Source organism: Tachysurus fulvidraco, chromosome 1, assembly GCF_022655615.1.
Source record: "Tachysurus fulvidraco isolate hzauxx_2018 chromosome 1, HZAU_PFXX_2.0, whole genome shotgun sequence".
Classification (NCBI taxonomy): domain Eukaryota; kingdom Metazoa; phylum Chordata; class Actinopteri; order Siluriformes; family Bagridae; genus Tachysurus; species Tachysurus fulvidraco.
In genome coordinates this window covers 10904690-10920156 of record NC_062518.1, presented here as the reverse complement: position 1 = coordinate 10920156, position 15467 = coordinate 10904690, and the positions used below count along the sequence as shown (strand labels likewise).

The following is a 15467-nucleotide window of genomic DNA, read 5'->3' as shown; positions in this document are numbered from 1 at the left end:
CACCTGAAATTAGTGTCTGACCTCACTAATGCTCTCGAGGATAAATGGACAAATGCACATGGAAGTGTGAAAGTAAGGGGTCCACATATGTTTGGTCATAGTGTATATTGGGATGATCAGATTACTGATATGAGGATGAGGTTCCCCTTTGAGTCTGGTTCCTCTCAAGGTTTCTTTCTTTACCATCTAAGGGAGTTTTTCCTCATCACTGCTGCATGAGACACCTCAGACTTGCTCGTTGGGGATAAATACATACACATTGTGAACTAAATATATCTAATATTAATCTTGAATTTTGTATTCTATTAATCTTTATATTATTCTTTATATTAAACTGTTGTTCTATGTTTATGTTCAGTAAAGCTGCTTTGAGACAATTTCACTTGTAAAAAGCACTATACAAATAAACTTGAATTGAATTGGACTGATCTGTATTATGCCTTGAGATTTTTGTTTCTCCAAGATCAATCTATATGTTCTTCCGGCAACTGTAGTTATACATATACATATGAAATTATGCATACGCACCAAATTCCTTAAGTATTATAGAGTATATACAGTAGCAACTGTGAAGCCAGTAATGTGTCCAATCAGATTGCAACAATGAACATAATACAAAATAGCTTCCTCCTTTGCTTGCCACCTCATGTCTAAACACCTGGTCAAGCACATAATCCAGTGGCTATACAGTAAACAATTATTAGGAATTTGATATAGCATATGAACATAACTATGAATTAGCATATTGCCCCTACTAAAGTGTTTTGGTATTAATATAATAACAGAAAAAAAAGGGGAATCCAAATGAAGAAGTGGAAGGTGGGCAAATGACTTACTTGTACAAGCGCTCATTGTGCTGCTCTGCTTTTGGATATCCCAGCATCCCGCACACCACTTTACTACTGCTCAAGTTCCAGCCAAGGTTACACACATGTCTCCATCTCCCAGCATGCTTCACTTCAAGCACCCCTTCCATTACCATTGCAGTGCCGCGAGTACCAGGCAAAACAGGGCGGAGTCGAACCTCTTCCAAACTCCCTCTTCCAACACTCTGCAGAAAGAGGAATGCAAATTTGACATTCATTTCATCTTGTTCTCAAAACATTAGCTTTCATCTTCAGTGTACCGGAAAAAACATATGGACCAATGATAAAACAAATGGAATAATGTTTGGGTTCAACAGGATTGTAGACACACAGAAAACGTCAGTACTCCTAGAAAAATAATTGTTTTGCATGCCAAGACATGACAGATGGTGAAAGTAGATTGTCTAGCAAACAGTAATTAAAATCAATTGAAGGTTTTCTTACAGCTAGCTTTGCCACTAGACTGTGTAGTAAGACATAAATATGATATACAAACAAACTAAACCAGTCAAATGTTAAGGGAACAGTGGATATTGGTGTTTCGGTGGCACATTTACATTGTTTAGGTTTTAAAGTGTTTTATAGGGGTTGTTAGGATGGTTGCAATGCTTTGTGATTTAGTGTATTTAGAGAAAGTGGTTTGTAAATGGGTCAACTAAGAAATCAATAAATTAACTAACAAACAAATTAAAGTATCTTCATGTTACATGAGAAGTAGAATTTACTGTTTAAATAGGATCAATGTAGCTCAACAGTGTTAGTCATACCTGTTCCACAGTGTTTGTGAAATCAGTGTTCATTCTGTTGTCATGCTCTACATTGGGATCTGATTGCTCTGGCCTGGGCACTGGACCAGATTGTGGAGATCTAGATCTTTCAGGTCCAGAGGACTGTCCTGATGGTCTGGGTTGACTGTCCTGATTGCGTCTGTACGTTGTCCCGCTGCGTAGGTAATTGGGCAGTTCATGTCCTTGTGGCACAGTATTTTCTTGCCTGCGTGAGCCACTATGGCCGTTCCTGCGCAATTGGATTTGATGGCCGTGCAGTTGTGGCACTGAGCCTGATGAGCCCTGGGCAGAGTTTCTGTTCAGGGCAATCTCATGGCCTCGCCTGCTGGATACACTCTCTGGTGAGCGAGGTTCGGTGGCAGCAGGCTGTGTGGGTTCACTGTAGCGGGGGACATGGCCCTGGCGTGGGCCCTCTTGGCTACAAACAACCCCCAGGTCTTCAGCATGTGTGCAATCATTTACACCCCAGTCATTAAAGAGACAGTCGGAGAGTGAAGTTTCCGTGCCTTTGCACACCACATTATCCAACCAAATATGACCTTAAATGTGAAGAAATACATAAAGGCAAGTTAATTCCATAATAATTTTACAAAAGAAAAGTGAAAACTCATAAGCTTAAAAGTTGGCATTGAGTAAAAATGCAAATACAACCTGATAAGGAGGAAAACATATGAACACAAACACAGGCAAGATACTTTACCACCCACCAACACGGTAAAGAAATTAAGTTTCTTTAGAGCTGTAAAGCATGAAGGATGGAGGACAATTGTAAAAACACATGTCAGCTTCTCAAGGTTTTATATAATACTAAAAATGACATTGCATAAAACTCCCAACAGGCTATGTTGCATTTCTCTGTTGTCTCTTACATGCCAATTACACCACTCTGGTTAACACAAGCTCTCAGATGTCTTGTATTGTTTGCATTTTTAGCAGTTCTCTTTTAAACTGTACAAACACTTCTATAACATATACACTTCTATAACACTTCATGCTACTGTAAAACTTTCAGCGAGCATGGACAGCACTGGACAGGAATTGTTTGCTGTTGCTTGATGTTCGCACAAAAAAGGTCTCTTGCAAAGGAAAATAAACTCTAAATTCGTGGATGCCCTAGAAACACAAACACAAACAAACACGCACACACACACACACACACACACACACACACACACACACACACACACACACACACACACACACACGTCTTACCTCGTCCCTGTCCAAACTTGGCACTGTGTACCCACGTTAGGCCTTGTCCGTACCCGAGTTCTCGGCAGACCACATTAACCAGGTTGATATTCACCTCGTCATCACACACCGAGCCCCACTCGCCAGCATGATAAACCTCTAGGCGGCCCTCGTGTGCTCCTGACCCACCCACCAGACGCACCTGGAACCCTGGCGGCACTCCACGTGCGAGCGGCAAGAGAACGCACAGTGCGAGGGCAAAGGTCAGCATCATCTCCATCTGAAATCCAGAAGAGTCGTGAATGAAAATTAATGAAATGCACTCATTCATAATTACACACACACACACAAACAAACACACACAAACACACACACAAAAACGTTGCAGAGTCTTTCTCTCTCTCTCTTTCACACACACACACACACACACACACACACACACACACACACACACACACACACACACACACACACACACACACACACACACACACACACACACACACACACACACACACCAATGCTGCCTCTCTTTCTCTCTCTCTCTCTTTCTCTCTCTCTGGGTTACTTTTGGTTTGGTTTAGTGATTAAATTAAAAATGAAAAATTAAGTAAAACTTCAGTGCTAGAAATTGTATTTAGATGTATTAGCTTATATCATTGCATGTTAGTAAGATCTTTTTTGCTTTCTGTTTTTTAAACCCTTCAGTGCAACAGTTCTTTTTTATATCTAGAAGCAATAACAGGTGATCTATACAGGTAAAGATAAAAATGTGTTATAAGGAACTATGGAATTATGTGTTATAATTAACATGGAGTTCTGCTCTCTGTGAACGTTATGATGCCAGTCCCAATCTGCTGCACACTCCCACAAAACCATAAAACAGTCACATTGCATTTTCCAGTTACTGACTTATAATTAGCAATCCAAATATTTCTCTACACTTCCAGAAAACTCCCAAGGGTAAAAATCAGACTACAACATTGAAGCAGTAGCAAAACAACCACGAAGTCAAACAGAGTGCAGTAGAAAGCAAGAGAGGGAGAGAGAGGGAGAGAGAGAGTGAGAGAGAGAGAGAGAGAGAGAGAGAGAGAGAGAGAGAGAGAGAGAGAGAGAGAGAAACAGTACTAAAAGTGGAACCCCCTCATCAAACCAGCTAACACCACCATGCACTATTCCAGACATTGTGAAACACTGTGATATTAAACGCTGCACGAATCAGGACTGTGTCCTGTCTACAACAGGTTGATGCATCTGAAAGCCAGTGGAACATTTGCCTTCAATTAACACAGCTTGCCAAGTGCCAACTCACAAATGACAAAAACAGAGTTTGACAAGTGGAACATGTGGATGTTCTCAAACAGGAGGAAAAGTATAAGAAAAATAGAGATTGAAACTGATAAAGAGAAATTAAGGAAAGAGGAGAGAGATGATTTCTACTCACCTGTTAGAAGAGGCTCCAGGGAGGAAGCTCTAGAGCTTTATCACAGCGACTCTGACTGAGGGTGCGTGAGGGTTTTGGGATCTGGTTTTCTCTCTCAGGCTTTCTCACTCCCTCCCTCTCTACTTCTTGTCTATTCTTGTTCCCTCCTTCGGTTTCCATCTATTTCTCCACCTCATGCTTTTCTTTTTTTCAGTTTCTTGTGTCTGTTTTATTTATTCTGTACAGTACACTTCCAGAAATGAATGATATTAATGATATTAAATTGTACCTCGTCATTATCCTTCACCTTGTACCATTAATACACATCGCTAGAGAACTTTTAACCCTAATTCTTTAGGAAGTGTAATGTAGAAATGTCCATGCACACAAATCACTAGTGAAAGCACTGTTGCTCAGGCAGCACCTTTCTAACATACTGCTGAACACAGAGTGCATCTAATTAAATATTAGCTGTGTTTATTATTATCGTTCAAAATCACAAGGCTGCTATACAGTAGGCAGTAGATTTAGAAAAAACAGAAAAATTCCAGTTAAACAAATGCTGTTAGCATTCATTCATTCATTTTCTACCGCTTATCCGAACTTCTCGGGTCACGGGGAGCCTGTGCCTATCTCAGGTGTCATCGGGCATCAAGGCAGGATACACCCTGGACGGAGTGCCAACTCATCACAGGGCACACACACACTCTCATTCACTCACACAATCACACACTACGGACAATTTTCCAGAGATGCCAATCAACCTACCATGCATGTCTTTGGACCGGGGGAGGAAACCGGAGTACCCGGAGGAAACCCTTGAGGCACGAGGAAAACATGCAAACTCCACACACACAAGGCGGAGGTGGGAATCAAACCCCCAACCCTGGAGGTGTGAAGCGAACGTGCTAACCACTAAGCCACCGTGCCCCCTCTTGTTGTTAGCATAGTAATTTTAAAAACTTGAGATTTAAAAGCCAAAGTGTGATCTTTCCTGGAGCTGAAATTCCACAGTGTGGGAATAATAATGGTAAAAGTCTCCTATCTACAAACCACAAGCAGAACAGATTCAGATGACTTTCATCAGATTCAGATGACTTTTTAGGAGTTTCTTAAAGCGAGCCTGTGGCTGGTGGGTTTTAATCCAAACCTTTATAAATCAAAAGCATGTATGCCTACAAATAATCTTAGCATGATGGTCTGTGTTTTTTTCCCTTTTTTCCCGAAAACCTATAAGAATAAAAAGAATTATGGATCAAATAATTAGACAAACTACACATGTAAATAATGTTCATGCTGTAAATTTGCCATTTGTTATTTCCTTTGCTCAGGAAAATGAATGAATGAATGAATTGAATTGAATTTAAAAAATGAGAAAAACCAATGACGTGTACAAATGACATGAAAGGGAATTTAGTGGACTCTTAAACAGGATGCTCTAAAGTTTACTTCCTAAAGGGAATCTACTTTTGATTAAGAAAGATTAAGGTTTCCCCAAAGGGACAAGCTAAAAAAAGTTTAGCGTACTAAACTTAACCATTTTTCCTAGATTGTGGTCTTTACCAGAGCAGTTTGTCTTTTTTAGAGTGCTCTGTTACCGGTGAGTTAAATTGCAAGTTGCAATGGAAATGCTGACAAGCCTTCACTTTCCCCCAGTCAAACCTCACCCACTTAGTGAAAACTTTGTATGCCGTACAGTGTTTGTATGCCTTATAAAGTAAAGGTACATGGTCAAGCAGCAGTGTTCCCAATTTCTAGGTTGGAAATATAATGGAAAGCCTGAAACAGATTATGATCTGTTTGATGTTCATCATTTATTACGTGACAATGTTATGTTACACTATGCTGTTAATGTTTCTTTAAAAGTATAGCATTATTACACGTGTACTGTAGATATACTTTTAAACTGTAAAAGAAAATCTTTAAGGTGCAGTGGTGTACTTTAAATGGATCTAACCAGCCTTTCAAGTGTGGTAAATTGTAGCAGTAATTTTTAATAGAAACTCATTTATTCCTATAGAACCTAAGCAGACGAATGGTGATGAAGACGATTGAACGCTGATGTAAGACAAGCTTTTCATTAATTGAGCAGGAACAAGTGCAAAATAGTTGAAGTTCATGAATCAGTTCATGGTGTAGAGAGGAGGACATGACAGTCAGATGAGGTTTTTCTCATGCTGGCAAATATAGACCACGATATGACAAGATTTTTTTTTATTTTTTTGCGAACTGCTCAAACACCCAACTTAAGCATAGAGTCAAGTGAATCATGTCCCAAGCAATGTGTTTTATTGTCTTTGCACCTCTGTAATTTCTTATCATAGCATGTGCTAGTGTCCCGTTCTATATCAGTGCCATTTTAAGCCCTTAAATGACCTGTAAAAAAATGTGAAATTGACCCCAGGGAACATGTAAAAGCAAGTTCGAGTGTTTGTGCATCTGTCTAAAAAAGCCGTCTCTTTCTTCCTCACTCTTTCTTTCTCTCTTTTTCTGTAATTATACAGTAGTGGTGTTGGCTTGAACCCGCACCCACAATTAGTGGTGTCATGAAATAAGTGCTCGATGTGCTCTTCAGCAATAAGCAAGCGGCCTGTTTCAGTGAGTGCTGAGAACAGTATCCCCTCAGCACCCTCTCTGTTTGGTGCCATTTCAGTCTGTCTTTCTTTTTTAACCATTTCATAACTGCATATATGTGTTTTACGGCCTCTTACACCAGACCAGGTTTTACGAGTGTGTCTTTTTAGAACCAGTTGAGACACATTAGCTGTGTAATTTAAGAATAATCTGGATTACTGAAATTACTCAGTAATGAGTGACATCAACCCACTAACTACATTTAAATGGGCCTTTTATATATGTCAATATTGCATGTAAGATTTAAAGGGAATTTAGGGATCTATTAATCCTTATGAGGACACAACATTACTAACACTACATTCAGGCTAAAGCAGTAACATTAATATGGGTAGCTTTTAAAGGAATTTTAAGTATTCATGTAAATGATCTATTTAACATTCAGTGTGCTGTTTTGTCTCCCTCTAGTGGTTTATTGGAGTAACGTAGAGTCTGTGTTTATTTTCTCATGTCACATTACTTGATAAGTTCTCCTTTAAATGATCACATAGATGTAATAAAATAAGATTTAGTTAAAGCATATAATTAACTTGCTTGTACATATATAATGTCTAAATGTCTGTGATTTGGATTTTTTAAGTAATAAGCTAGTTTTTTAACACAGTTCATAAAATAGTGTACCAATTGTTTGAAAAGTGGTTATTAAGAAATGTAGAGCTAATCATCAAAAACTGAAATTAAGACTTGGAGGTATTTAAAAGCACTTTTTCTCAGTGTTTTCTGGACAGACTCTGGATCCAATGCACTCGTGTCCAGGATAAATCTTAAACTCCTTATGCTCCTAACAGCTTACTTAATGGTGTAAATAATTACTAAACAACACTTAACCCTGTACCTGTTTTCCTTTTACTATTTTTCTCGGAGATGATAATGACATAATTTTGCTCATAATTTGGAAAAGATTTCTATGAAATTGACTCTGAATTTTAGCAGCACCTCTGTGTTGTGGCTCAGTCTGCTTGGGAGTGGAAATACTAACATAATCAAGGTTCATTTGCTGAGCTTATCCACATTCACTGGTGGAAAGAAGTGTTTAGAAAGAGATTCCATCTAAAACCCTAAATACCTTTAAAGATTTTATATACAACCTTACAACAGACAATTCAGTAAAAGTTCCACGTCGAACCTTGCTTCAGGAAGCCAAACATCTTTACCATCCAAAAAACCTTAAAGAGCTCTGTGTCTAAGTGTAGTAAGACATGTAGTCATAATATTGCAGCTCATAATACTTAGTAACAATAATTATAATAAAAAACATCAGAAATCTCTGATCGGCATATGAATGGACAATGGTGTTGGACTTTTATTTCTTTTTAAAAAGCAGAACACATGAGCTAAGATTTTTTTTTTTCTTTCTCGTTTGGACTTTTTTTATAGAGCCACTTAACCACTACGTAAAGGCACATTGAGTGTGCTTCTTTTGAAGTTTTTAGCCCCCTCTGTCTGTAAACACCACCCACATCGGGTACTGCCTTGGTGTAAGAAATGAGAACTAGAGCCCTGTTTTTTGAATCAAGACGTCACAGTTCACTACAAGGCTTTTCTTGTATATCTAACTGTTATATGTAATATTTTCCTGACCTGACTGTTGCTAAGAAACACAAAATACTCCTGACATATTTAATCCATTCATTTATTATATTAGAAAATATTAAATGAGACATAAATATGAATTTTGAATCTTTTCTGTGAAGGGAATCACATCATTCTGTTTGTTATGTGGACTTACTTTACATTACATATTTGGATTTACATGAATTTCTTCTTTCTTTCTTTTTTTTTTTTTTTTTTTAGAAAAGTAAACATGAGGAATCAGTATGGTCATGTTTTAAACACATTATATACTGTAGGGTTAGCTAATTATTTTTTTTTTCAACATTGTTCAACACTGGCACACTCCTATTTCCATCCTTTGTGCACTGCAGATTAATCCATATTCCCTATTTAATAGCACACTTTCAGGTGCCCTTGATGACATGGATAGGATGGTCCAGTGTAGCTCAGCTTACTGTCCTCCTTTTCTCCCTAAAAGAAAATATAAATATGTGACAAAATGAAACTATACACCAGTTTTGTAGGCAGGATAAAACAGAAGGTCCTGAGTGAGGCAGGATTAAATGAAGTGTCATTTTGTCCGACTTACAGTTAATCGGCCCGATGGTGAGAGACTTGTGGTTGGAGATGGAGCGAGTGGCTCTGGTCTGACACCTCTGAAGAAAGCAAAGGCAGAACATCACAAAGTGAGTTTTTAGGAGGAAACACTCTGTTTACTTCTGTTTTAAAATAAAACATTAATTTTCTGTTTTGCCAAGAAATTATTTAATTCTGTAGATGTTAATTTAACAAACCGCATGACAGAATCATCACACATGCCTCAAACTTTGTTGTGTTTTCAGTTTCAGAGGGTGGAGGCTAACACTTCCTAGGTGAAATCAGCCAGGGGACAGGGCAGTGTAACACATCTGGAGGAACGCTTGAGCTGAACTATTCTACATACAGGAGCTCACAGACAGGAGATAGAAAGTAATGACATCTCTTCCATCCATCCAGTATCACTTCCAAGTGTCCCAGACACAGCTAGTGGCATCATCAGGATTTAAACTCATGATCTCCAGATAATAGAGTGAGCACTTTTTTTGTCATGTCACTCAGTAGCCTCGAGAGTGTATATGAAGTATTAATGGTCTTTTTTGGACCATTTGTCTCCAAAGTAAGAAACATACCTTACTTGCCCTGAATTCCGCTTAAACAAAATCATTATTTAATATACGGTATAAATTTACCACGGAGCAAGAGCTTGTCGTTCTGTCACACAGGCTGAAACGACACTGCAGGAACATTTCGTTATAGTTGCCCTCATACAGGAAAAGCAGAGCGGTAAAACGTGCACTCTGAGACACGCCATTGTCATTCACTATCACATCACGTGGGTCACTGGAACAACTAGGAGAAAGAGAAGATAGAGTAAATATAACATATAATGTTGCTTTAAAAACAGCACATTCTCTAGTAAACACAAGGCCAATGACAAGGTTGATTGAGGAGGAGTGAGCTACTGTTCTGTGTGTGGAAACAATGAGAAAGCTCAGAAGAAAATGGCCAGATTGGTTTGAGCTACCAGGAAGGATTCAGTAACTTAATTAATCACTCTTTACAACCACAGAGAGCAGAAAAGCATCTCAGGAAGCACCAAATATCAAACCTTCAGGGGGATGAACTACAAGAGCAAATCAGCACATTAGGTCCCACTTCTGTCAGCCAAGAACAGACAATATCTCACACTATCATGAGCACAGACTCACCTAAAATTATACAGATAACGATTAAAAACAAATCCCCTGCTCTTTATCTAGGCTTAAACTCTTCAGTTTGGTTGAGTCTGTGCTCATGATAGCATCATATTATTGATTTTACCTGACAGTGGAACCTGCTTTTGTAGCTCATCCACCATAAGGTTTGAGGTGTGTTCTGAGATGTTTTCTGCTCACTGTGGATGTAAAAAAGTGTTTAATTTGAGTTACTACCAACTTCCTGTCCACTCAAACCATTCTGGTCATTATCCTTTGAACCCTCTCATCAGCAAGGCCCTTTCTACCCACAGAGCCATCACTCACTCAATGGTTTTGTTTTTCACACCATTCTGTGTATCTCTACAGACTATTCTGTGTGAAAATCTTAGGAGATCAGAAGCTTCTAAATACTCAAACTGGTCTATCAGGCACCAACACCCATGCTACGATAACAGAGATGACATAGATCATGTTTTCTTTCTTCTGATGTTTGATGCTTAAAAATAAACTTAAGCTCTTGACATGTTTTTGGGTGGCAGAAAACATACCGATTTTGAATAAGATAATATCTCTCAGTGCTATTGGCGTCTGGAGTTTCTGTGATATAGCACTCCTCCATAACCACATTAAAGCGAGCAGACTCCACCTCCTGGACATTCATACCCACATAGAGTGGCGTACCGACGGGTAGTGTTACAGGCCCGGGGGGGTACGGAGATGTGAAGTTGTCACTGTGGAACAGGAACATGGAAGCACGGGCACCAGGGCCAACACCAACTAGACCTAACTCCTGCATCCTGTCATGGCAGAACATAAACCATTCCTTTAGATTAAAAAGTAAATAATAAGTTAATTTGAATTAATTTCTTTGCAGAAAACAGTGTAGGTTTATTTAACTGTTAAGTTACCAGAGAAACAAAGAGTGTATGGCGGTGTGAAGTGTACTGTACGTACGGCAGAAAAGGATCCAGTTCCAGATCCATACTTGTGAGAGAGTCCAGGGGGTAAACGCAGGAGAACGGGAATGCCGTAGGCAGCGTGAATGTTGAGATATTTACAGGGTAGAGGTATAAAATATTGGAGTAGATTGCATGGGTATCGTTTGTCTGTGGCAAAGAAAAACACGACATAGTATTAGTAAAATTTGTAGATAGTTATGGGAGTGCACAATTACTCAGGCCTTATGCGGTAAGTATGTGAATATTACAAAAAATACATGGTGCATAGTTTGACATAAGGACATATGAATCATTATTAAGTATGAACAGATACAAACAGAGATACAACAGAGACACTATTGGTGTTTTGGTTTTTTTTTAGTTGAAAATAGAGGTGTGCTTTAGGAATAAGTTCCTAGGAGACATAAGCAAAAAGTCATGTGAGTGAAAGATTTTTGTGTTAATGCAGGCACAAGCTAGCAGTTAGGGATAAAACTCACCGAGCAGAAATCACATGAACGTGTAAAGCTATACGATGCACTTATATTGTTTATTTATTCAAAACTAATTCATAAGAAAATATCCCTGAGAGTTAAAACTAAAATTACTACATGAACAGGACTTCAAAATGGCACAGTGTTCATAGTGTTCAAAATAAATAAAGAATTAAAGAAAAAAAAACAACATTCGGTTTAAAGTGGCATTGTGTTACAGTGAATTTAAAAAGCACTGTTTTATTTGAATTACTGCATTTATTATTACACATTTGTTATTTATCCTTACATTCTATATTCGGACACATACACAAACGGTATGTAGTGAAGCATATATCCTATACTTAGCATGAATTACTCTCATATACTTTCTATTTCACAAAATACATAACTATGTACATTAAAACTCAAAATGGAAATTATGTTCCAGAAATTACTTCTAATTACCACCTACTTAACTACTAAACACTTAACAATCCATTATCAGCTCTATTTTGAGTAGAGCTTAAGTGTACTGTGACATGTTCTTACCCTCAGCACATTTCCACACACTCCTGCCTGGCTTTGCACCTCATACCACACCGTGCCGCTGACCTTAAGCCCAGCCGTGCAGCTTGGGTCTGCCATATGCCCTGATAAAGGATCGAGGGATCTGGAGATGCTGAAGTTGTCTGGAACCCCCAGCATCATCGTTGTCCTGTTACACACCAGCTCAGGTGATACACCTGGGAGAGATTTGTACTTGAACTTTTACTTTACATTTGCTAAGAGACCAGCAATGCATTAACATTGCTTACATCCTGAGCTTCGCTTCACTGAACCATGTTATACTCATAAAGGTATTACAAGTAAAGCCTGAAAGAATCACATACAAACTAAATTACCTTCACCCCAGATGATAAGCTGGGAGTCTAGAGAAATGTGCTTGGGTTTAATCATCGTTTTCCTATCTTGTTTTTTTTCTTTCATCATATTCAGGAGGATTTAAGAGTACAAGAGTTTCTGGATTTCTAATTTAATAATTGCTTGTTAGTTTGTTCATGCAACAGTAATTGGGCTTCACACAGATGATAAGGTGTCACCTTGAGCCTTGCAGGTCCAGGTGATCTTGTCTGCACTGACACAGGATTCTCCATTCTTACAGGTGTCACACACTGCTGAATTGGCATCTAATAAAAGATTCAAATAGATCTGATGAGTGATAAATATAATCCTATATTTAAACAACCGTTGAGATAATTTATCATCTCATGACTTTAATCAACTTTTAAAAATATTTACTAAATGTAGTTAATTGGACATAAAAATGAAACTAAATGAATTTACAAAAAACAATCATATATAAAAATTTTATTAATATTACAGTGATGATGTTCAGCGTCATTTCAGGGTCTCCTTTTCTTAAGAACACCCCAAAAGGTCATAATAAGTTTCACTGTCCATAAAAATGTTTACAATTATGTATACTGTTAGAAATCAAAAGTGGTGATCTGTATCAAAGGAAGTAGTGAACAGAAATGAGCTCACCTGCTGCATATGCCAAGAAGCACAGAGGTGGTGAGACGAACTTGTAGACGTAGAAGTTCCCAGGGCAGGCTTTTACCCCGATGGAGAACTCAAAGCCACAACAGCCTGTTACCCAGCTTGCACACACAGTGGCCTGCACAATGCCTTCTGACGGTGATGGAGGAGGTGTCTTGAGCCAGATTGGGGCATTTGTGCCACATGTATTGGGTTGGATGCATCTCTCAGGCATCTGGACACTGGCATTACCCAGGTACATCCTGTACCAGCCTTGCCAGTTGATGCCTGTATCGCAGTGTAATGTATTTGACTTTGAAGCAGTTGAGCGCCATGAGTCGCTCAGAATGGTGTAGTGCCGGCAGGGATCTGCACAGCGGAGCACTCCATTTACAGTGATGCAGTCCTGGCCTGAGCTGCACACTTCACCCCCACAGCTCAGCTGGTTAGATGCTGGCTCAACATTTAGCATGGTGTCTTTAGCATAAGCATCCAGGGACACACAGGAAAAAGACCCAGGTGTATTTTTACACAGTAGTGGAGAAGTGCAAGGATTCTTCTCACCAGAACACTCGTCAATGTCAACACAGCTATGTTCATACCAGCGGTACCCCTCAGGGCAGCAGGATGCCCCGGGTTTGCTACATGCTGAGATGTTATAGCAGGTGATGCCATTGCCGGAGAAACCCTCAGTGCAGGAGCAGGTGAATGTGGGTTGGAAGGAATCAGCTCGCGGGGAAGATTCTTTCAGCTCTGGTGCACAGGAAGCATGCTTATGGCACACATCACAGGAAGTGACTACCACCAAACCTGAACAGTACAGACATATTAGCATGGAGATACAATACAGAATGATGATCAGCAGTCTAAATGAAACGAGATATTGGGTCATTTTATTCACGTTGATTTTCAACATTCAGAGTAATCCTACGGTTAACAATTGGTCACTTTGTCAAAGTTAAAAATAAGTTAAAAAGAGATAAAAATAAAAACATATGTTTGGTTAATGTTAAAAAACAATGACAGATAAAAGAGGGAAGAAGCAGGAACTAAAAAGAAAGGAGTAAAATAATGAAGTAAAAGGACACAGCAAATATATGCAGTCTGTGAGTTCATTTGTACAAACTAACCTGAAACATTAGATGTTATAGTTGTTATGAAGAACAGCAGGAGTACGCTCCGGATTTTTGCCATTCTGTGAGCTTCTGTCTTTTTGGATAAACAGCCCTGCATCAGATAACGTATTAAACAGTTCAGTAACAATCTTTTTTTTTTTATGAACTGTGATTTCTGATGACTGAAAAGAATGCATTTATGTCAGAAAGTGTTTTAAAAGACACTGTCATTGTTGGACAAAAGCTTTTTAGAAAATATTTATCAATATTTAATATAAAAAAGTAAAAAAAAATTGTAACTTTTAAGCATTTATTTATTTTATTTATTTTATTTATTTTATTTACATATTTTACTACTTCTCTGTTCCTTCGCAATTTGATATTAAGATATTTGTCTTTTCAAACTTTAAGATGGAAGCTCATGTATAAAACCACTCTGAGATTAAATCTGAATATGGATGGTGTATAAAATCCTAAAAGAAGGATTTGCAATAAATAAAGATTTGTATGAAGCAGAAATAACAAGAGCAATGTAGAATTTAGTCATAATGTTTTTGACCAAAAGTAGACCTGGTACCAGGATATTCAATTTGAAAAATAAAAGGTTTGATAGCTAAAGCATATGTTTTGATATTGAAAATATCAGTCATGCCCTAACTATTACCACCAAGTCTTTTTAATTATCAATAATAATATCAAGTGTTTTAATTTATTTTCTTCCAATAAGTTACTTATTATTTTCCCATTAAAAGGATATGAGACTTACCCTCCAGTGAAGTATCCCGTCACCGCTATGATTTCTGTATTTATGGGATCAGAGAAACAGGGTGGAGGCCCTATAACAATAGCAGTTAATCAATCTGTGATATAAAACGTCTCCAGTAAGAGTAGAAACACTGTGCACTTGGCTCATATCAGTGTTCCTGATGTCAATATGCCAATTTGTCATAACATACTTAAAGCCTTTCCTCCACTTATAGCAATCTTTCCACTTTCATCAATATGGGTGGCACATGTACACCTAAACACTGAGATATCAGGCAAATCTACAGATAGGATCAGATGAACGGTTGTGCCACACCTTTCACCTGTCTGTGGTTCTCGGTTGACTTTCGTCAGTGACAAACAATGACAGTTTTGAATGAGCATGTCTGATTCAGTTTTGAGTCATGTATGAATATTTTTATTAGATGTTGTACTGTAACAA

The 15467-nt window shown here is 38.3% G+C and overlaps 2 protein-coding genes across 2 annotated transcripts in view; both read right to left on the bottom strand.

Annotated features, from left to right (window-relative positions):
- Window positions 1-4378, bottom strand: part of LOC113649652 (lysyl oxidase homolog 4) — a 28822-nt gene extending 24444 nt beyond the window's left edge. The window contains exons 1-4 of the mRNA XM_027157536.2: window positions 4290-4378; window positions 2867-3125; window positions 1634-2193; window positions 837-1051 (exon numbers count right to left, since the gene is read on the bottom strand). Coding sequence (XP_027013337.1) covers window positions 837-1051; window positions 1634-2193; window positions 2867-3125 — 1034 coding nt within the window. The 5' untranslated portion in view covers window positions 4290-4378. The remainder of the gene's footprint in view (window positions 1-836; window positions 1052-1633; window positions 2194-2866; window positions 3126-4289) is intronic.
- Window positions 4379-8519: 4141 nt separating this feature from the next.
- Window positions 8520-14367, bottom strand: LOC113649676 (uromodulin-like). The gene is made up of 9 exons (XM_027157571.2): window positions 14276-14367; window positions 13152-13955; window positions 12707-12793; window positions 12156-12349; window positions 11147-11298; window positions 10741-10989; window positions 9686-9845; window positions 9046-9112; window positions 8520-8927 (listed from the first exon to the last, which is right to left on the bottom strand). Exons 1-9 carry the CDS (start codon window positions 14337-14339, stop codon window positions 8908-8910), a joined length of 1797 nt encoding a protein of 598 aa, XP_027013372.2. The 5' UTR covers window positions 14340-14367; the 3' UTR covers window positions 8520-8907.
- Between the last annotated feature and the right edge of the window lie 1100 nt (window positions 14368-15467).

Excerpts from the sequence above, each read along its gene's own strand:
- LOC113649676 (XM_027157571.2), bottom strand. The coding sequence starts at position 14,339 with ATGGCAAAAATCCGGAGCGTACTCCTGCTGTTCTTCATAACAACTATA. Across the intron at positions 12,350-12,706 it reads CTGGACCTGCAAGGCTCAAG|GTGTATCACCTGAGCTGGTG; the intron begins GTGACACCTTAT and ends AATCTCTCCCAG. Across the intron at positions 9,113-9,685 it reads CGACAAGCTCTTGCTCCGTG|AGGTGTCAGACCAGAGCCAC; the intron begins GTAAATTTATAC and ends TGCTTTCTTCAG.